This window comes from Heterodontus francisci, chromosome 25 (genome assembly GCF_036365525.1).
Source record: "Heterodontus francisci isolate sHetFra1 chromosome 25, sHetFra1.hap1, whole genome shotgun sequence".
NCBI classification, from domain to species: domain Eukaryota; kingdom Metazoa; phylum Chordata; class Chondrichthyes; order Heterodontiformes; family Heterodontidae; genus Heterodontus; species Heterodontus francisci.
This window is the reverse complement of record NC_090395.1, coordinates 47,107,227-47,130,305: the sequence shown is the minus strand read 5'-3', so window position 1 is coordinate 47,130,305 and position 23,079 is coordinate 47,107,227. Positions and strand designations below refer to the sequence as shown.

General features: G+C 40.9%; 1 protein-coding gene across 2 annotated transcripts in view; it reads right to left on the bottom strand.

The window, feature by feature from the left end:
- nudt3b (nudix (nucleoside diphosphate linked moiety X)-type motif 3b) overlaps positions 1–23,079 on the bottom strand; it is a 99,333-nt gene that overhangs the window by 38,915 nt on the left and 37,339 nt on the right. For both annotated transcript variants that reach the window (XM_068057170.1, XM_068057171.1), the window contains exon 2: positions 15,150–15,260. In XM_068057170.1, the coding sequence (XP_067913271.1) occupies positions 15,150–15,260 (111 nt within the window). The remainder of the gene's footprint in view (positions 1–15,149; positions 15,261–23,079) is intronic.

Sequence of the window (23,079 nt, the reverse complement as noted above, 5' to 3'; positions counted from 1 at the left end):
TGACTGTGTGTGGAGCTGGCAGGGACTGGTCTGAGCCAGTTAGTTCTGAGAGACTTTCCAGCGAGGAACTGAAGAGAAAAGGAGCAGTTTTATTCTCAGAAAATTTCTACAAAGATACAAGCCAAGTTAATTCCCTGAGTAAGGAAGAAAAGCTTTTCTTTTTCAACAAATTATTTGTATCGCTGTGCTCATCGTTGAAAGAACGGTTTAATGCTACTGCAGCCGAACTGTCTGAATGTTTATCAAGAAGAGTATTTTCATCAAATCCGGATGAAGACAACAACTGATTGTTATTTTTGAATGCGAGAGAGAGAATGCGGGAGTTAGATTAATTTGAGAAGTTATAAGGTCTTTAGACATAGGTTTATCTCAATAGTGTTTAAGATTTAGTTTTTTTAAAAATAGTTAATTTGCTGTTGTCTAGAGATACCTGGTTTGGTCGAGTTCATTCTGGGGGTGCTAGAGTGTGTAATGTGGCTGTTTTTCCAATTTTGGCAAAAATTAATAATAGGCTGTGACCTGTGGAATGACTGGACTGAATTAACAGTGCATTGCTCCCACCGCGGTCGTAACAGTGCCAAGAGAACAGCTTTTGCAGATCCACCTCAACATTCTGCATCATTCTAAAAGGTTTATATAGGCCAGCAATACAGTATCATTTTGCACTCTATCCGATATATAAGAATCTCAAGTGTATCAACTGTTAAGTCAAAGTTGCTGAAATATACACCAGTTTATGGAAAATGTGTGACTTGCTGACTGATACCAATATAAATTTTTCAGTCATGTGCTGCCAGTAACTACCCTTCAAATTTGACACTCATCTGTTCTTAGTTATCTCCAGCTGTAGTTCATTGTCTATACAAGTCTCAGTAATATGAAAAATGGTGGTTGAGAAAACATGTTCTTGCACAAATTTGTTACAATTAATTATACATCTGACCTAGTTTATTAACTATAGAAGAAAGGCCACATCTGTAGCGACAAGCTTCAAAAACGGAGTATTCAAATGGGTTAATGTATTTGAATGTGGTTGCCAATCTACTTCTTCAAAACTGTGTATGGCAAAGTTAATCTATTTTACAGACCAGTGATAATAAAAGATCTGAAATTAAAGCTGCATAAAAACTGGAAAGGCTACTGGACGCAACAAATATTTGTGTACATGAAATCTGATGACAGGTAAAAATTTGAAGTGAAACAGCAAAAAGGGAATATTAAAATAAATACCTGGAAGTGGGGACTTGATTCCAGTAACTTACACAAGCCGACGATTTAAAAAAAAACTAGAGTGATGGGAAAGTGTAGAAAATGTTATTCTACTACAAAACAGTGAAACAAATTGCTGCTGCTGCCTCATGGTCCCCAAGTGAGGAAGAACTACTGATTATAATCCCTACCGCTTATAGCGGCCGCATTCGTGTGATTTGCCCATTATACGTGATGGCCAATATAACATGGTAGTGATACACATGTGAACAAACCTCCTTATTGCTGGACCCTAGAGCTAACCAAGAAACCAGAGCTTCCCAACACCAACTGCATGAAAGTGATAATGTCCTGCAAACTGCTAAATTGTTTAGCTAGTCTACTGCCGTTGCCATTAATCCAGGGGTCAAGAAGAGAAGGCATTCTGTTGTTCATGACCCTGAAAATGTGTGTAATTTGTAAGAATGTAACAATATTGTAGATCAAGACTGTGAGGTGCACGATAAGCAGCAACCTCAAAATTGACATTAATGCAAATGGCGAATGGTTATCATTTTTTGGCCAAATAAGGAGACATACAATTTTAAACGTAGATGTTTTAAGTGACAGGGGGCTGTACTTGTAAGTATGACTAACTGAACTGCAAAAAGTTCCTTTTTGCATCAATTTTATATTCTCCCTGACATGTGAATAATTAATTTTGTTGAAAAATCTGGTCAATTTTTGTGCAAAACTTGAGATTTACATCACCTGAAGCCAGTGAAAGCCCAGAGCACAAGTTCTACCAGGGACAGGTGGAATTTCAGTAGGGGCTCTCCCACTTGTCTGGAAGAGCTGATGAAACAGCAAAAATGGAAAAATCCCCTCAAGAATTTGCCCCCACCAACCTGGTTGGAAGGGTACCAGTTCAAGCATTCCTTAACCTTATTTCAACTTAAAGCCAAGCTCAGGAACTCAGAATATAGATGCAATGTTGATCACAGAATCGTTACAGTGCAGAAAGAAGCCATTCAGCTCATCGTGTCCACACCGGCTCTCTGAAAGAGCAACACTCTCAGTTCCATTCCCCTGCCTTCTCCCCATAACCCTGCACATTTTTCCTTTTCATATAACAATCTAATTCCCTTTTGAATGCTTCATTTGAACTTGCCTCCACCACATTCTGACAGCGCATTCCAGACCGTAACCACTCGCTGCGCGAAAAAGTTTTTCCTCATGTCACTTTTGCTTCTCTTAGCACATACTTTAAATCTGCGCCCTCTCGTTCTCCATCCTTTCACGGGTGTGAACAGTTTCTTTCTATCTACTCTGTCCAGACCCCTCATGATTTTGAATACCTCTATAAAATCACCTCTGAGCCTTCTTTTCTCCAAGGAAAATAGTCCTAATTTCTCCAATCTATCTTCATAACTGAAATTCCTCATCCCTGGAACCATTCGTGTGAATCTTTTCTGTGCTCTCTCCAATGCCCGCATGTCTTTCCTCAAGTGCAGCACCCAGAATTGGACGCAATACTCCAGCTGAGGACGAACTAGTGTCTTGTACAAGTTCAACATAACTTCCTTGCTCTTGTACTCTATGCCCTTATTAATAAAGCCCAGGATACTGTATGCTTAATTAACCCCCCTCTCAACCTGTCCTACAACCTTCAATGACTTATGCACAAAGGCAACCAGGTCCCTCTGCTCCTGCAACCCCTTTAGAATTGTACTCTATGTTACATTGTCTCTCCATGTTCTTCCTACCAAAATGAATCACTTCGCATTTCTCTGCATTGAACTTCATCTGCCACCTGTCTGCCCATTCCACCAACTTGTCTATGTCCTTTTGAAGTTCTACACTATCCTCCTCACAAGTTTCGTATCATCTGCAAACTTTGAAATTGTGCCCTGTACACCAAGGTCTAGGTCATTAATATACAACAGGAAAAGCAAGGGTCCTAACACTGATCCCTGGGGAACTCCACCACAAACCTTCCTCCAGCCCAAAAAACATCCATTAGCCACTTCTTTTTGTTTCCTCAGCCAATTTCGTATCCATGTTGCTACTGTCCCTTTCATTCCATGAGCTACAAGTTTGCTCACAAGTCTGTTGTGTGGCACTGAATAAAATGCCTTTTGAATGTCCGTGTAGACATCAACAGCATTGCACTCATCAACCCTCTCTGTTACCTCCTCAAAAAGCTCCAGCGAGTTAAACATGACTTTTCCTTAAGAAATCCATGCTGGCTTTCCTTAATTAACTCACATTTGTCCATGTGACTATTGATTTTGTCCCTAATTATTTTTTCTAGAAGTTTTCCACCACAGACTGGCCTGTAGTTGCTGGGTTTATCGTGACACCCTTTTTTGAACAAGGGTGTAACGCTTGCAAATTTCCAGTTCTCTGCCACCACCCCCTAGTCTAAGGAAGACTGAAAAATTATGGCCAGTGTTGCTGCGATTTCCACCCTCACTTCCCTCAGTATCCTTGGATGCATCTCATCTGACCCTGGTGCTTTATCCACTTTAAGTACAGACAGCCTATCTAATAATTCCTCATCACCAATTTTTAAACCCCTCTAGTGTCTGAATGACCTCCTCTTTAAACATTACCAAGGAAGCAGATGCAACCCAGGCAAAGACAGATGCAAAGTATTCATTTAATACCTCAACTAAGCCCTCGGCCTCCATGTGTAAATCCCCTTTTTGGTCCCTAATCGGCCCCTCTCCTCCTTTTACCACCATTTTACTATTTATATGCCTATAGAAAACTTCTGGATTTCCTTTAACGCTAGCTGCCAGTCTCTTTTCATGCTCTCTCTTTGCTTCTTATTTGCTTTTTCACTTCCCCTCTGGACCTTCTATAAATAATAGATAATCTTTGATAATTAAGTTGTCGATGGCTTGGAAAGATTTCTCAGGTTACTTAAATAGCAAAAACCACAACTTAACATACAACACAATTTTGGTGCAGTGAAAAATGTACTCAATTGTCTAACAGATTGAAGTCAAGTATCACACTGTAACATAGTTTCTTGCATAAATAGTAGCTGCATGAAATTGAGAAGGGGAACCATTTCCTGCTAAAAGCAATTGCTGGCTTAACGAATACTGGCACCAATGTAAATGGAAAAAAGAAAGCAGCACTAAAATTCCTCAGCCTGCAAAGCCTCTATTATCTGGGCAGTAGGAACAGGTTGCACCAAACCACCATCCCTTTTTTGCACAATTTCCACCAGAAGTGTGGGAAGGCACGTCCTCCTTTAACCACACCACTAACACCGATCCCCACCCCCCCACCCCCAGCCACAAAAATCACAAGGACTAGTAGAATGGCATAATCTGCTGGAATTCCCAACAATTAATCCTCTAAGCTCCAACATTTAATGCAGGTTTACATATCGAGTCAGGATTAGATCCTGGCATACGTGGGGCCCATGAGTAAGGTGACTGTTACCAAATTTATGCCTTTGGGAAAGCAGGAGTTTCAATTGAGAAAATTGTATTAATTTCAGGGGTACTTTCAGCTGGCATACAATGCAGCTCCCTTAAGGTTGTGGCAAGATTCCACTTCCACCCTCACTAATGGAGGGTTTTGGATAGTGCCAAATTCAAATGCCCCCGACAACTGAGGTTTGGAATGGGGTCTTCCAAACTAGTGGCCAGAATTTCTGCTTTATCAATGATCCGATATTCTGGCATGACAGAAATGCCTACCCTAGTTACTTCAATCTATGGAATATTATTTTATTTTGAAATTGGATAATTATCGAACCCCTGTCACAATGTTTAAAAAGTTTAAACATTCAATTTTCTGCAACTGACATGCATTACTTTAAATTAGGTCACCTTGGTGGAAATGAGCTTCATGATCATAATCAAGGATTCCAGTTAAGATGTCAGCCTTGTCTCAGTGGTAACACCATGGCCTTGGAGTCAGAAGATCATGGGCTCAAGACCCACTCCAGAGACTTAAGGGCATAATCTAAAGTAACATCTCGGTGCACTTTCAAGGAACTGCTTCATTGTTAGAGGTGCCATCTTTCTGACGGAGCGTTAAACTGTCCAATCATAATTAAGCTAGTATTCCATGGCACTATGTGACAAGCAGGGAGCTTTCTCATTGTCCTGGCCAGCATTTATCCCTCAACCAACACAATCAAAAACAATGATAGAGTTTTTTTATCTCTGCTATGTGTGGGGCCTTGCTGTGTGCAAACTGGCTGCTACATCTCCCTACATTGCAACCGTGACTACAGTTCAAAATACTTCACTGGTCGTGATGGACTTTGGAATGTCCCACGGTCAGGAAGGACACTGTATAAATGCAAACTGTGTTTATGCACAGCACCTTTAATATGTCTTTGCTTTTGACCTTCCAACACCAAGTTCATGGAACAATGACACAAATTGAAAAAAGCTCAGCTGATACCAACTATAATATCAAAGACTTCTAAATCTGTACTATTCATACTATTTCCCATATTCAAGGTTTTACTATACATCTTCACTGTAAGCAACACGTTCATGGCTATTCAGGGGCTCCATTAAATCAGTGAACCAGAGAGAGAGAGAGAGTGTGAATGCGAGAGACAGAGAATGAATACATTCACAACACAGCTTGTTTAGCATTACACAGAATCGATGTGGCAGATATAATCCTGCTAGTTTTGTAAAATTGCCGATTATACTACAGTTGGCTCCAGAAGCTTGAGAGTGGAGAGTTGCTGCTGGCAAGTCATCTGACCTTTGACAGTCTACTTTGGTTGCCATGTAACAACCAGTTGATCAAATTTCAACAGATATGCATTAAAAAGCTGAATTACATGTATATTACATGTGCACACGTAACCTTTCTTTTTCATCCTTTCTTTGCTTGCATCTACACAGTTTTTACATACAATTACAACACTGCAAAATCAGCAACTGGAGTTCTGTAATTCCATCAGTCTTTTATGTTTAAGCAAAAGCTCTCTGATCCATTATATAGAGGCAGTACTCAAAAGAGCTTTAATTCATGAAAATCTGATGATCAGCGGAGGATGGGTGAGGCTAATAAACCCTTCACACTAACTCATTCTGTTTTATACATAAACCCTTGAACTATAAGCTCATTACTCCAGTGGCTTCATATTTTCAAATCATATGTGCAAAATGTTAGGGATTGAAGACAAATTGTACCAGGTCAACCAAATTAGACTGTCAAAGAATTTTCTAGTTTGCGCTAATGAATGGGTTAACTAACGGTAGAAAAAACAAACTTTGCACTCACAGTTCTGTTTAACGGTTTAGAATATCTAAGTTTTCTATGGAAGCTGCAAGCAACATTCTTTTACACCAATGAGCCACGTGCTGTGCACTGACAACCAAGCTGCACATAATCTGTACTGGCCTAAACCAGTTATGTTCCAGCATCTGCTTGGCTGCATAGGAAAAGTGCTAAAATATCTGACCTACTGCACACTGTTGTGGTTTTCTTAGTTTGTGCTGGCAACCAAAATTTAAGGACTGTACCTTGGAGTATTTCTCATCAACAAGGCCCAAATCGTTTTTTTCTCTCCACTTTTTTAAAATTCTATTCATCTCCACGGCTTCATTTTATTTTGACAGTAATCGTCCCCAATTTTAATGCTCTGGAGTCTGACAATCCTGCTATATACCATAAAGTTTCAACAACTGTGTTACACATATATTTTCCACAAGTAATTGAAAGCAATTAAAATCTTGTTATTTATAAAACTGCAAGTGTAACCAAAAGCCATCATACTTAACTTTGCTGGTTCTGTGATTACTCCTGCTGAAATCTGTAGTTTTCCAGTCTTCTAGTCACAAACAAAAAGTTCCAAATCTGCTGCCTTCCTAATACTTTTTCCAAAAAGATGATTTTCCTTTTTCTTTTTACAGCCAAGCCCTTCTTTTCCTATCAATATCTCAACTCTCTGCAAAGTCAAGTCTGTTGAAAATGCTCCATTAACTGGAGAAATTTTCTAACACCTGGGGCTAAATTTTACAGCTTACCTGGAAGTCCAGCCGTCGGGGACAAAAGCAGGAGGTGACCCTGCTTGGGTGGACGGCAGGATCCTGGGGCAATATTTTGCTGCCACCAGCCACGATCCAACTGAGGACGGAGGCCTGTCTCCAAGAGCAACCAGCCCAATCAGAGGGCCAGTCGCTCAGCAGCGTCAGCAGCGCCACCACTACCGGTGGCCATTGCTGAGGCTGCATCATCAGGAAGAGGGTGCCTCAATGACAGGTTCAAAGAGAGGTTAGTTCCGTTGGGGGAAACAGAGGCCAGGTAGACAGACAGGCCCAGGCAATCGGGGAGTGGTCCTCGTGCACCGGTAGTGCCGTTGCTGGAGGGCCTCCACATGAGCCATGAAGCACCCATCAAGGAGGACCTCCCCCCTTACAGGAATGCTGGGAAGCTGCCAGCATTTACCTGGAGGTCTCTCCACTCATGGCAGACCCTCGTAACGGGGTCAAAATGCCCAATTGTGTGGGACGTAGCCCTTAATTAGCCACTTAAGTGGCTGAATTGACCACCCAATGGGCACCCATGACACTAAGGTTCCTGCCGCTGGCTATATGACATGGTGGCAGGAAGACATTCGGCTCCCCTCCCGATGCTTTTCCTTGCCATATTGCCAGCCCTCTCACCTCCCAGCTTGACTCCAATGGGCCAGGAAAATCCAGCCCTTATTGTCTGATAGATAATCGTCCTTGCAACTTTTTGTCTCTTTTGCCATTATCTTTCTGTTCTCTATTTTACAAAATGCCATGATCTGCACTGCTCTAAACTCTCTGCTCTTGTTTACTCTGTGTCCCAAGTATGCCAACTTACAACTGCCTTCCTACATGCATTTGGACTCAAGACAACCACTCGCTCTAACTCATTCTTGGCTGGACCTCAAAAATTCCTGATCTTTCTCTGCCTCCCTTCCTCTAACGATGGATTTTTAAAAACAATGTTGGAAGCATCTAATCAACACTTTGATTTATCTCATCTTTTTCCATTCTCTTCAGCTTAATGCTATCCTGTACTGTGAACCTTGACTCTCTCTCTCCACCCCCCCATCCGAGAATATTTTAGATGAGGTAGGGAGGGTTATGGCTCATGGTGCAGGATGTCATCACATAAGCTTAACGTGGAGTAGTACTAAAAATTAAAACACCCACCCAAATTAGCCATTCTAAATAATCTTATGGTTAAATGTACTTGAAGGCTGAGAGTTTGCTAGTCCCATAGAAAACAGATCAGAGGTAAGATTTTAAACAAAAAAGCACTGAACACAACATTACAAATCAATCTCAGCATTTATTCTACCCTGAAGGAATCCAAGAGGCATCCTCTAGACCTTGCCAAGTCTCAGCATTCTTTCCAGTCAGAAAGTTGCTCACTCAAGCCCCACGACAAGTCTTGAGCATAGAATCTAGCCTGGCACTTAAGTGCAATGTTGAGTGTTTGCATTGGAATATTCAAGTCACGAGATAACAAAGGCTTGGATGAGGGTTACAGCAGCATATGTGTAGAGGCAGAATTGGAGACAGGCAATACTAAGGAGGTAGAAGTAGATGATCTTGTGATGGGGAGGGTACAGGGTCAGAAGCTCAATGTCAAATAGGAAGCCAAGGTTGTGAACAGTTTGGTTTAGCCTCAGATAGTGGCCAAAGAGAGGAACGGAGTTTGTGACGAGGAACAATGTTTAATTCAGGAAAATTACAGTTCAGCCAATAACTGATTCGTCCCACTGATGACGGGTCACTGACCTGAAATGTTAACTCTGTTTCACTCTCCACAGACACTGCCAGACCTGCTGAGTATTTCCAGCATTTCTTGTTTTTATTATCGTCACACGGCTTGTCTAACATCCAAAACAATGTCGGGGCAAGAGCAGTGGTGGTCAGCACACATGAAACTGGTTGTGTTTTCAGATGAGGTTGCTGAGGGTAGCATATACATAAAAAATAAAACAGGGCCAAGGACAGATCCTTGGGGTACTCCAGAACAATGTGGGAGCAGGAAGCCATTACAGGTGATTCTCTGGCTCTGAGTGGATAGATTGGAATGGAACCAAGCAAGGGCAGTCCCTCCCAGCTGGACACTGGAAAAACAGTGTTGGAGGAGGATAGTATAGTTAACTGTGTTAAAGGCTGCAGACAGGTCTGGAAGGGTGGGGAGGGATAGTTTACCATGATGACAGTCACATAGGATATCATTTGTGGCTTTGATAAGGGCTGTTTCAGTGCTGTGGCAGTGGGAAAAACCTGATTGAAGTGGTTCTAACTTAGAGTTGTAGGAAAGATGAGCATGGATTTGGGAGATAGCAACACGCTCAAGAACTAGAGAAGAAAGGGCTATTGAAGATAACAAGCCCCATTATGATTTACAATGACTTTCCCCTTAAAAAGAAAGTAGTTTAAAAAAAAAGTCTGGATTACACCAGGCAACAGGTTTAGTTTGTGAAAAAAATAAGGATTTAATTGTAATGGAACTAACAACTTTTCAGTAATTACTCCATTTACTACACTCGGGAACGGACAGTGGAGCACGTCCATCAGATTTATCCAAATAATAATTTCTGTGGTATATAATGGGCAACATCTGTTATCGCGGTGAATCTACACAAAACCACAAAACAGCTGAAATAGTGCGCACAATTTTGGGCTCCACATTATAGGAAAGATGTTTAAGCAATAAACAACAGCTTGTAGTTATATAGCACCTTTAACATAGTAGGAGGGAAATCCAGAGCTTAGAAACTTGGCAACTGAAGGAACGGCTGCCAATGGTGCAGCGATTAAAAACTTGGGATGCTCAAGAGGCCAGAATTGAAGAGATGCGGTTGGAGGAGATTAGAGTTAAAACAGTATTCAAGAGATTCACTAGGATGCCAGATGATAAGGAAAACTTGAATAAAAGCTTGAAAACTGAATCAGTTTCATTAAACAGAAACTTTATACTGCGATTTGATATAGGTATTTATAACCATGAAGCAATGGAGCACAGTAGATAGGAACAGATTATTTCCAGTGATTCAAGGGTCTGGAATGAGAAGGAAAATGAGAATAATTGCCAGAAATTCAGGTCAGAGAACACAATAAACTTTTCTTTAAAAATGTGGGTTTTGAGGCTGTGTAATATATTGCTAATATCAGTGATTGAAGCAGAGAAAACGTCAACACTTAAGTCTAAGTTAGGTAGATGGTTGCAGAAAAGGGGATAAACGGATACAGGAACAGTACAGACACATTGGATTAGGACTGATGCTCAAATGTAGGATCAGCATAGACACAGACTGGATGAGGAGTCCAAACTTCTTTTAGTAAATCAGAATCCCCTGAAGATTCTTCTGTCCAATGTGGGTAGGTAGCTGTTAACTGACTTATGAAAATCAATTTCTCACCCAAAGTTTAAGTGGCGATATCAGTTTTCAAAATTGGCAGGACTGTTTTGGCATCAAATGTTTTTCGCTTAGTACTGTATGCTAGTTAAAACAGCTTTCTTGTTAAATGTGAGTACGACTTAACACTGAAGATGCAATTTTTCACCTATAATTTGAGGGGGTTCAATGTAATCAGTGATGTCAAATTTGGCCATGAGTTAAGAAATGAGGTCCTTTTGGTGTAATAGTGAGATAAACTAGGGATGAACATCTGCAGGAGGTCTAAAAACCACTGTTGAAATATTGGACCTAAATTTATTGGAATGGCATGATGTGCGACACGCACCGTCAATCTGAATTTCAACTCCATTCATCTCGCAGTACACCTACACCAAAATTTGCTGGAAAAAATCAGATTACAGCACAGTGCACAATGACAAATTAAGGACTGCATTCATGGTGTAGCCAATGGTATACCCTACAGACCAAGCCACAGGGCACTATAAATAGCTGAGAAATGGTGCCACTCGTGAAAGGATCGAGAACGAGAGGGCACAGATTTAAAGTATTTGGTAAGAGAAGCAAAAGTGACATGAGGAAATACCTTTTCATGCAGCGAGTGGTTAAGGTCTGGAATGCGCTGCCTGAGAACATGGTGAAGGCAGGTTCAACTGAAGCATTCAAAAGGGAATTAGACAGTTATATGAAAAGGAGGAATGTGCAGGGTTATGGGGAGAAGGCAGGGAAATGGAACTGAGGGAATTGCTCATTCGGACAGTCAATGCAGACACGATGGGCTGAATGGCCTCCTTCTGTACTGCAACAATTTTGTGATTCTGCGTCATAATTCAGATTGAGGCTTAAATCAACTTAAATTTATACTAAAAAAGTTTAAAATGCAAATGAAGGAATTTCCAGTGTCTGCATTTTCCACAGATATATCAGAAGAAGGTGCAAAGAAAAGGTCGTAGAGTTTTGGAAATAAGGACCTATTGGATGAGGACGAACATCTGGGAGACCAGCTGCTGGAGACTCCATGAGCCAAGTGGTGTAAAGGGGAGGTAGTTGAAGTGCTGAGCACCAGCAAACCTGTGGAAGTCGATGATCCCATCTCTTTGCTATGCAAAGGACATTTCGCATTTAATAAAGTTGGATTCCCCGAGGAAGAGGAATCTGTCACCTGTTGAATGCAGATCTTCAGTGCCATGGTTGATGTTAGTGCCTAACTGGAAGGAACCAGGACCACAGAAATTGAGGGCTGCTATCACCTTCATTGTCACTGACAAGACCCTTCAGATCTTCATGGGGTTTCTCCTTTTTTTTTTGCAGAAGTGGCTAATTGCTTCCTTGGTAAAGCGCAGTCTGCACACACACACAGTTCCTCCAACAGTGCCTCAAATTACATTGGCTCCCTGTACACACTGGCTGAGTCTTTGGTTCAGTCTCCAGACATGGTCATCAGGAACTGTGCCTTTGCCCTGATCATCTTCCAGGTCATCCATTATAATCAAGAAGAGAGGAATACCCAATGAATAGGCATTTTTAATGTTTTCCTCTTTTTTTTTTGCATAGAAAGAACTGGCAGGGGTCCTGAAATTAACATTAACAGGCCTCTGTATGGAAAACAACTCTCAAGAAAAGTCTGCCAAACTAAACAGAAATAGAAAAAAAATCTCAAAATTGCACACATTTAATGACTCCTTTGCTGGCTTCCCAGGTTGAACCTGTGAGGACCATAAATTATATCAATAATTTATGATTATGGGCTGATAAGTGGCAAGTAACATTTGCCAGGCAATGACCATCTCCAACAAGAGAGAATCTAACTATCTCCCCTTGACATTCAATGGCATTACCATTGCTGAATCCCCCACTATCAACATCCTAGGGGCTACCATTGACCAGAAATTGAACTGGAGTAGCCATATAAAGACTGTGGCTACAAGAGCAAGTCAGAAGCTAGGAATCCTGCAGTGAGTAACTCACCTCCTGACTCTCCAGGACCTGTCCACCATCTACAAGGCACAAGTCAGGAGTCTGATGGAATACTCTCCACTTGCCTGGATGGGTGCAGCTCCAACAACATTCAAGAAGCTCGACACCATCCAGGACAAAGCACCCCACCCATCTACAAACATTCACTCCCTCCACCACTGATGTACAGTGGCAGCAGTGTGCACCATCTACAAGATGCACAGCAGCAACGCACCAAGGCTCCTTAGACAGCACCTTCCAAACCAGTGACCTCTACCAACTAGAAGGACAAGGGCAGCAAATGCTTGGGAACACCACCACCTGCAAATTCCCCTCCAAGTCACACACCATCCTAACTTGGAACTATATATCACCGTTCCTTCACTGTCACTGGGTCAAAATCCTGGAATTCCCTTCTCAACAGCACTGTGGGTGTACCTACCCCACATGGACTGCAGTGGTTCAAGGCGGTAGCTCACCACCACCTTCTCAAGGGCAATTAGGGATGGGCAATAAATGCTGGCCTGGCCAGCGACGCCCACATCCCATGAATGAATAAAAAATATTAGGTCATACATGCCATTATTTTTCAATCTAAGTGATTGCACCATAAATACTAGTGTAAATCCAGCAAATATGCGATCAACATTGACCCCAAGGAGATAAATGACAAAAACAAATGTTTATAGGTTGTAATAGTATCTTCCTCTTGTTCAGTGTGTCAGATAGCTCCAAATTAGTGAGGGATCTTTCCTACAAGGCATCTGGTCAGGATTTCTCGAGATACATTGAAAATTCCAATTTTGCAACAAATGTTAAGCTTGAAAGCAGCAGCAATCACAGAAACACACTTGATAAAATTCCTGAGAGTCAATAGAGGTTAGAAAGGGAATATGCTGTGCTGGTAGATTTTCTGCTGATATAGCACCTGAGAAAATTTCCATGCCAGGAACAGACATAAGGAAATGGGTTTCCTTAATGGGCTTCCAGAGAGGCTAAATAGATAACATACAACAGTGTGACCATTCACAATTTATACTTCTAAAGAAAAGATTAAATACCATCAATGTAGAACATTGGATCACAAATCCCTCAAAGGGGACATTAAATGCCAACTTTCTCCAACAGATTGGCTCCTAGATTTAAACTCTGAGTGTGATCAGAGCCAATTATTCCACCAGACGCCATGAAATTCAACTAGCGTTTAATAGATAGCCTAGTTGGGTAGTTACTTTAAAACAAACATTGATAGTGTTATAACTCTACTGCCTTCTGGAATGCATCTTTTGCACCATAAAGTCCAGCCATTTTAATTCCTTACCTTCATCTGAGAAATAACCTAACATGCAGATGGAATTATCCAAATGTGTTCTGAACTTGGTAGACAACATAAGAATTAGCTAATAGAGTTGTGTTGAACATTCCTATATATACAGCCTGGTAGGAGATACTTATATCCAAATACTCGTGTGAGGTTCACTCCACTGGAGTCTTTTGTAGGCAAGTTGCATGTGTTCTGACACAAAGGGAAAACTGCATATTTGAGGCCATGGTTATCGAACAAGATCTCCTTCAGTAAGAGGAAACATGCATGGGTGGTGTTAACTTACAGCCCAAACTAGACTGCACCTGAGGAAATCTTACATGTGTAGAGCAAATCCACATGTGACAACATCCACACAAAATGAGAACTCAAGTAGAACAGGTCTTACATTACTTCTAAAAATCACTCAGATCAATTTCATAAGACATCTTGCTGCAATGACTTATTATTGCTCTCAAGAGCAGGGACTAAAAACTGTCGGGCAAGATCTGGAGAACAAATTTAAGTCCCTGCCTAAAGCCAGTACCCACTAGGTTTGTGCTCAGATTCACTCAGCTGATTTATCAAGAAATCATTAAGTTGATGCAGTGCGAAGCATCATATTTCAGTAGTGGAAACCCGATGAACCAGATTAACTTTCACACACATAATGCAAGACTTTTGACAGGGTAAAGCTTTTCAAAGTGTTTTTTGTGACTTTCAAGTTACAACTTGCACAGCGACATTTGGAGCATCTGCTTATGAATGCTAATGGCATCGTGATGAACACAAAATTGGAGAAAAATAAAACTTGATAAATTCTTGATATACATAAACAGTTACAGGATCACTTGAAGATTTAGCAAAGGGAAATGAACCATTGGGAGAAATACCCTTGTAACATGGAGGTGGGAATATTACACGAGGAGTACCCCAATGTTAGAATAGTAATCCTTTTAGGATGATTTTTACAATCCTCCAGAAGGGTACTTGGAATTATTTTAGTGGTATGCAGAAAATAGTTGCAATTAATTATTAAGTATTTTTGTCAATAGTTGCATTTGGAAATAAATATTGTGCAAATATCAGCCACAAGTAGCATGGAGATTGGAACTTGCTACGCTTCAGACAGGTTTGCACAAAGTCATTCAATTAAATAAGTACAGATTGAAGGAAGAAGCCAGCTGACTGGCATAAGTTAACTAACTCCAACAGAAGTCTGATTAACAATTAAATAGTTTGAAAATTAGTTGACAGTGAAGTTTAAGAACACAGAACAAAGGAGTACTCTGTACATACTTCTTCACAGACTTCTCTGACAGCGGCCACACTCGGTTCCTCGTCAGGCTCCATGCCTCCTCCTGGTACAATCCATTTGTCTGGGTATCGACTGCTGCTGACCAACAGAACCTAGGATAAAAGAGTATTTAACTTAAGAAAAAGGGTACTGTGATTTTGTTCCATCGTCTTCAATCGCATTTGAAATGTTTCAATTATGCTCTCTAAGATTTTCCAAAAATGTACCACCATGTGAATCTGGGACATCAGAAAACAGAACCAACTTGTTTGAGTGCTGCCTGTAACAAGGTAATATCATTTATATTTTGTCTAGCACAGAACAAACTGTTCAAACTATTAGAGAACTACTAATCTTAACACTTGAACTTTAAGCGCCAATATGTACAAAGAAAAATATTGCAAAAATTCAATACATGAGGAAATTACAGTTTCACATCAACTTTCCTTACTAACTAGGATTAACTGATTTTCTTGAACACCAGGACTTTCACTTATGTCACACAACTTACTGTCCATATCAATATTGCAATTTTTCAGTACCAATATGTAAGCAACACAAAATGGTGACTTTCTTATAGGTTTGGATATTATCAATCATAAGTTTCAGCAAAAGAATCCATTTGGCCCACTGTGCCTGTTCATGTTAGTTCCACACATTCAAACGTCTACTCGAATCCCATTTTCCTGCTTTTCTCTGTAACCTTTAAAGGTTGATTGCCAGAAGTGGCTATTAAAAAAAAAATCAATGTGATAATACCCTAATGATCTTTTTGTTGGGAAAAATCCTCCCTATCCTACTATATATTTTCAGTACAAATCCTAAATACATGCCCCCTTATTACCACCTATTCTGATCCCAATCTCCTACCCACCCACACATTACTGTATTCTTTTTCAAGGAGGGCATTGACCTCAATATTTTAAAGTTGCAAGCTCATAACACAGATAAACGACAACCAGTTTAAAGAATTAAAATGACAGTAGAAATGAATGCAAGTTACTTCAGTTATGACAAATATTTTCTGAATGTTCCACAATGTAAACCTTTGCTAGAAATACCTTTATTGCAAACACTCCAAAGATTTATATTTCTGCTGCTTACTTGATTCTCCAGCAGCTTTTTAAGTACAATCTCCTAATTCACAATATCGCATGCAATCTATAATAATAGTACTCATTTTCTGTCTGTCAAGACTGTTTTGATTGGTCAGTACAAGGGTACATCCATTGATGGGTTTATTTTGTGGGCGGTATCTGGTGCACGTGGAGCACTGGAACGCATGACGCATATGTGGCTGCTAGTTGTTGGTAAAGGCCTGCTCAGGTCGGGAAAAAGAACCCGACCGATCCACAACAGACCCGAGCCCGACCCAGCCTGAGTCTCTCCAATTTTGCCCTGAGCCTGACCTGACCATCCCTTTACTTATCTTCTGACTGGGAAGCTGCAGCGCATGCGTGATGACGTCACAGTGATGTCACTCGCTCACTGCGCAGACTCCGTTTTGTCCTGGACTCCCAGCTCAACTAAGTTTTTTATTTTTAATACTTACTGGAAGAGCACTTACTGTGTGCGTCCAGAGACGTGACCACAACCCAGACTTGGCCCGGCCCGACCCGAGCCTAAAAGCCGGAACAGGAAGAGGGGCTCAACCCAACCCGAACCCGACATGTCGTCTGGTCCCGGTTGGTTAGCAGGCCTTTAGTTGGTGGTGGTGTTATGGTGCAGGGGGGAGGAGATGGAGACCGGGGGGGGGGGGGGGGGAAGAGAGGGAGACGGGGGGGGGGGGGGGGGGGAGAAAAGAGAGAGACGGGTTGTAAAAGAGAGGGGGGGGGGGAAAAAGAGTGATGAGAGAGACACAAACACAGAAAAAGTTGCTCTCTAATGGTTTACAGCAAATTCATGAAACCTCCCCTATTTCTGATCTGGAATTGCCATTTTACTTGAGCTGGTACTCAGTCTATGTCAGCATTTTCTTCACTTGTTATTCAAAACTGTCATCTCAAGTGAACTGTATGCAATGACACATCAGCATTTAAATATCTAATCCCCTCCCACGTGGCAACTTCTTTTGCAGTTCCCAGAATAGACAGAGAACGGATGGCAGTCGAAGGTACTAAAATGGTTGGAAGTCTTGAAATTGATACCATACTGATCCGACTAATTAAAGAATACTATATACTAAGCTAGATACCCCAATATTATCTAAAATATAAGACTGGAGGTGGTCAGTGGTTTGTGAAGCAGCGCCTGGAGTGGCTATAAAGGCCAATTCTAGAGTGACAGGCTCTTCCACAGGTGCTGCAGAGAAATGTGTTTGTCGGGGCTGTTGCACAGTTGGCTCTCCCCTTGCGCCTCTGTCTTTTTTCCTGCCAACTACTAAGTCTCTTCGACTCGCCACATTTTAGCCCTGTCTTCATGGCTGCCACCTCCAGGCGCGTATCCATTGTCTCTCGAGATAAGGAGGCCCAAAAGAAAAGAATAAGACTGAACAGTGCCACCCATTACAGATATTGTTACAACACAATTTATTCTTTAAATAAAACAAAGAGGAAACTGAACGTATCGGAAACTTGCCAATCTTTGCTGTGACCCATCCCCAATAAATTATTCCTCCAAGTTCCCAATTTTTGCATTGCAAAACAAAACTCTGAACATTGTTAAAAATCACCTTTTTTGCAATTGCCTGTAAACCCATCAGCAGTAACCTTCCTACAATGGCTCATTGTTAAATATACTGTGCTGCATGCTACTAAACAATACAAAACAGAAATACAAACCATGTTCCTGTTTTGTGCCAACTTGCCAGAGTTCATTCAAGGCATGATGAGTATCATAGCTTGATTGGGCTAGGAAAGAAAGAATGAGCTCCGGTTCCTGCTCCTGGGCATTAACCAATGGCCTTCAAGTGTGCGAACTTTAGGCAGAATCAGGCTCAGATGCACATCCACTGGAAGGTGGTGATAAATCATGTCCTAAGCTCACAAAAGGTCAGTGGACAGTAAGAGAAAACTAGTTGAGCCAGTTCATATGCCGTTATATCCCATCAGGAATCTGCTTCAGGACAGAAGGAGTTAAAATGGTTGAATGGGGAGGTAGAAGAAATAAGTACAAGGAAGCTGCCAGCAACCATTATATTTAAGAATAACTATACTAAACATCACGTGTTTTCATTCAAACTTTGTTATAATTACTGAACTGCTGCTGACATGTCTTGGCATACATCATACAAGGTTTTATTTTTAAAATTATGGACCCACAGGAAAGCTGATGGCCACACAGATAAAGCCGGGTATTGCAACGGTTATATTTCTGTATTTATTCTGTTGAAACAACTTGCTGCTACACTCGTTACAAAACTTTAATTAAGCAATAAAACACACACTATAGCAACATCTACTTGAAGTGGTCACACTGAATTGAGAAATGCAAACTTTAGCATGATTTTTTTTGTTGTCAAAATCAAAATTCTTTCCAACAGTACTTCATTCACCTCGGCACAGTGGTGCAGTGGTTAGCACTGCAGCCTCACAGCTCCAGCGACCCGGGGTCATTTCTGGGTACTGCCTGTGCAGAATTTGCAAGTTCTCCCTGTGACCACTTGGGTTTTCGCCGGATGCTCCGGTTTCCTCCCACAGCCAAAGACTTGCAGGTTGATAGGTAAATTGGCCATTATAAATTGCCCCTAGTATAGGTAGGTGGTAGGGGAATTGTGGGGATGTGGTAGGAATACGGGATTAATGTAGGATTAGCATAAATGGGTAGTTGATGGTCGGTACAGATTCGGTGGGCCGAAGGGCCTGTTTCAGTGCTATATCTCTAAATAAATAAACAAAAATAATCCTCAGACCTGCAGTTTCTTTCATACTCTCTCCATCAAATCCATTTTTCCTTTGCTTCCAAAATCCACCTTTCAAATCCTTTCTACTTATGTTCCATTATGATCTCCATGGAGACCAGCAAACCAAAAGAACCAAATTTACCAAACGACACCCCCCCCCACAAAAAACTCAAGATTTCACTTTTATCACTTTTACTTTATCAAACCAAAATCAACATCAATATGAATTACCAGTATGTAAGCATATCAGTCAAGATTACACATTCACTATCAGATATGACAACGATGGATCTCATGGATTTACTAGACAATCCATTCAGCATGTATGGCACCCAATTAGAGTGTCTCAGTTCTTTAAAACCCTGAAATTCCTCAGGTAGGTCTCCAGATCATGTCTTCCAAGATGCAGCCACAGTTCCTGACTGACACTAGTTTAATCCTGAACTCCACAGGTACAATCTTTGCCAAAAGAAAAATGGCATACTTCTCCAGAACCTTCTCAGTTCTTCTCACAACAGGCTTGATGGCTTGGATTCCCGATGTTACCTTTATCCACACCCTTCAGTGACAACGCTGTGCACTGTATGGTCAGATCTGGTTAATCAGTTCCTCTAAACAACAGAGACCACTGCTAGATCCCGTCTTCACTTTCTTCAACCTGCCTATTAAAAAAAAGCCTTCCTGCTGTCAGAGACTGGATGGTACTGTCCCACCCTTTTATCTGGATCCAACCAGTTTCAGTCACTTCAGCAACCTGAAGTATTTGTTTTCAATTTCCATGAGCATAATCTGTTCCCAAAAAAAAGAAAAACATTTGCAACTAGGGTCAGTGCACCTGCCAGAGCCTTTGACAAGCCAGGTAACAGTCACACACATTTCCCCATTAGTCCTACAGACTGCAGATTCCATCACATCCCACTCCACCCCAACCCTCCACCCCACCTTGGGAAAAAGAAAGCTTTACCATCGTAAAACTTTTCTAACAGTTCAGAAATGCAGCAAGTTATCATAGACATTTTTACAAATAGCTTATTACATACTGTACAGGTGTTATGACAGAGGTGGGAGGAGTGCACTGTTAATTCATTCCCACTTCTCCATGGGTCACAGCATATCAATAAATTTTCCCACTTACTGAAAACAGCCAATTACTCTATTTGTCCCCAGAATAAAGCAAACCAACCATGTTTCTTTAATTAACAAAATTATTTGATTATAAAACCAAGTCGCAACCAATACGGAGGTAGATATACGAATTGCGATATTAAAGGGCCTTATTTCCCTAGTCCTCGTGCACACACATACATCCAAAAAAAGACCAGTTGGCCGAGAAAAAAGGATTTTAGTTTACAGCTGTTTCATAGGAATGAAAGGAATAATAAAATAACTTAATCTTTCATGATCGGGGAGGAAGTTTTTCAGTTTGGCGAGGTGTCCCAAGGTCAAATCGTCAGATCCCACTCGAAGTCTTGCCAGGTGAGGTTGATGAACAGTCTGTGATGGGTAGGCATTCAAGGAAATTCAACTTCAGCAGGTTCACATAGGTCTTTCATAAGGGGTGTAGCAACAGATCTTCTTAGATCTTAAAGCAGCAGAAGGTTTCTTCAAATTCAGGATTTCTTAAAACACAGAAGGCAACAGGAACCACACTTGATGCAGGGATTATTCAGAGACAGGAGGTAATAGGAATCTGCCACATTTGAAATACAGGGTTTCATCTCAAGAAATGCAGGATTCTTTTATAGAGAGGAAATACTTTTTCTGAGTCTTCTGCTGATCTCCAGACAGGTCATAATCAAATTTCAGAATGCCTGCTTTTTGTCCAAACTCACTGGCTTTTTAAAGGTTCCAAACTGAAACCACAACCTTCCTGAAACAGGTCACATGTCCAGTCATAAAGTCTCTCGTCACTCAAAAAGTAACTTGAGGTCAAACCCCTTTGCTGGTTTCCTTGAAACTACCTGCTTTCCTGTCCTTTTACAAGTTCAGCGCCTGTTCACTTCCTTTCAAAACATCCATAAAGTTCAGCTTTTGTTGTGTCTCAATGTCCACTGAAAATCCTTTTGCAGTTTTTGAAAAGACAGAATCTTTAATAATTAAAAACAAAACCCTTTTAACACAGGTAACATTTTCATATTTGACAATTAAACACATCATATTCACAAAATCATTAGGGACTAACCAATAACAAAACCAAGAAAATGTGACAATTAGAATTAGTAGGATTCAAATATATAATTATAACTCAGTCTTCCCTACCTCTTAAGCCCCTTCTTTAAACCCTGGGTACAGCATCAGCAATTACACTGTTTTTCACTGCAACATACACAATTATTACTGTACATAGAAATTAGGAGCTGGAGTAGGCCATTCAGCCTCTTTGAGCCTGCTCCGCCATTTAATAAGATCACGGCTGATCGGATTGTGGCATCAACTCCACCTTTCCACCTACCCCAATACCCTTTGACTCCCTTGTTGGTCAAGAATTTATCTATCTCTGCCTTAAAAATATTCAGTGACCCTGCCTCCACCGCTCTCTGGGGAAGAGAGTTCCAAAGACCCTCAACCCTGAGAGAAAAATTTCTCCTCATTTCCATCTTAAATGGGAAACTCCTTATTTTTAAACTGTCTCCTAGTTCCAGCCTCACCCACAAGGGGTAACATCCTTTCAGCATCCAACCTGTCAAGTCCCCTCAAGATCTTATATGTTTCAATAAGATCACTTCTCACTTTTCTAAATTTCAATGGATACAGACTCAACCTTTCATAAGATAACCTTCCCCCATCTCAGGGATCAATGGAGTGAACCTTTTCTGAACTGCCTCTAACACATCTACATGCTTTCTTAAATAAGGAGACCTAAATTGTACACAGTACTCCAGATGTGGTCTGACCAATACCCCCTACACAACTATAGCAAAAATATTTTTATATTCCATTCGCCTTGCAATAAATGGCAATACTCCATTTACCTTCCTGCGGACCAGCCTTTTGTGATTCATGTTAAGAGTGCTTCCTTTTTTTTAAAAAAATGTTCATGAAGACTTGGGTTTTAAAACTGAAAAAAGATTCCATAGATGCTGGAGCTTTGTGTTTTTTTGAAAAAAACAGGTCATCAGAAGGTCTTTTGGGCTGAGCCTGTAAACAACAGTTACGGAAACAAACAATCAAGGAGTGCTAAAAACAAGCCCTTACTGGAAGCCACTTGTCTTCCGATAACTACCCCAGCAGGGGTTATTTGACTTGGGGAAAGATGCTTACAAAGAAGCGACAGGTCAAGATTTATAAGGGTCAGGAGGCTTGACTAGTGACATTGTTTATAGTTTCACTTTGGACAGTAAGTTGGGATGGACAATGTTAAAATGATAGTCGGAGAAAATTTGCCAAGGGAGCAAACCCCAACTCAAATTGTTACATCTCTTTAAAAGAAACTTGCCAACTTTTCTACCTCTTTAAGAAGTGCTGAGAAGTGTAAGAAACTGCCTGAAATCCCTGTTGCAGCATTTTTCCAGGAAAGCCTGCCCAACTGATCTTCAATGTCACCTGACAAGAAATGTTCTAGAAGATCCCAGTGAGAGCCATCTCCGCCTATTTGGGATGCCAAACCAAAACAAAAGGACATCTGACATCTTTCCATATCTTTTTTTCCATCACGAATTAGCAAGCATTTGGCCAAGGTATTCCTTTTGTCTGTTTTTTTTTTGTAATAGAGCGCTAAAGAATAAATCTCTATTAAAGTGAGCGAGAGACTGAGAGCGAGAGACTAAGGTAAAAGGGAACTTTTATATTTCAATCTGTGTGTTAATGCTTTGCATTGTTACTGGTTAAGACTAGTTTTATAATAAACTGAATTTTGTTGTTCATTAAAGAAAACTGGTTGGTGTATTTTATCCTGGGATAACAATAGCATCTATGACTGACCAAATCGGTAACTGGGAAAACATTTAAATATGTTGTGACCTGTGGAGAAGTGGAAGAAAAAGCAGTGCACTCCTCCCACCTTGGTCATAATGTACCAGGATGCCCAGATCCCTCTGTACCTTAGTTCTGCAATCTAGCTCCATTTAAATAATGTGCTGCTTTACTATTCT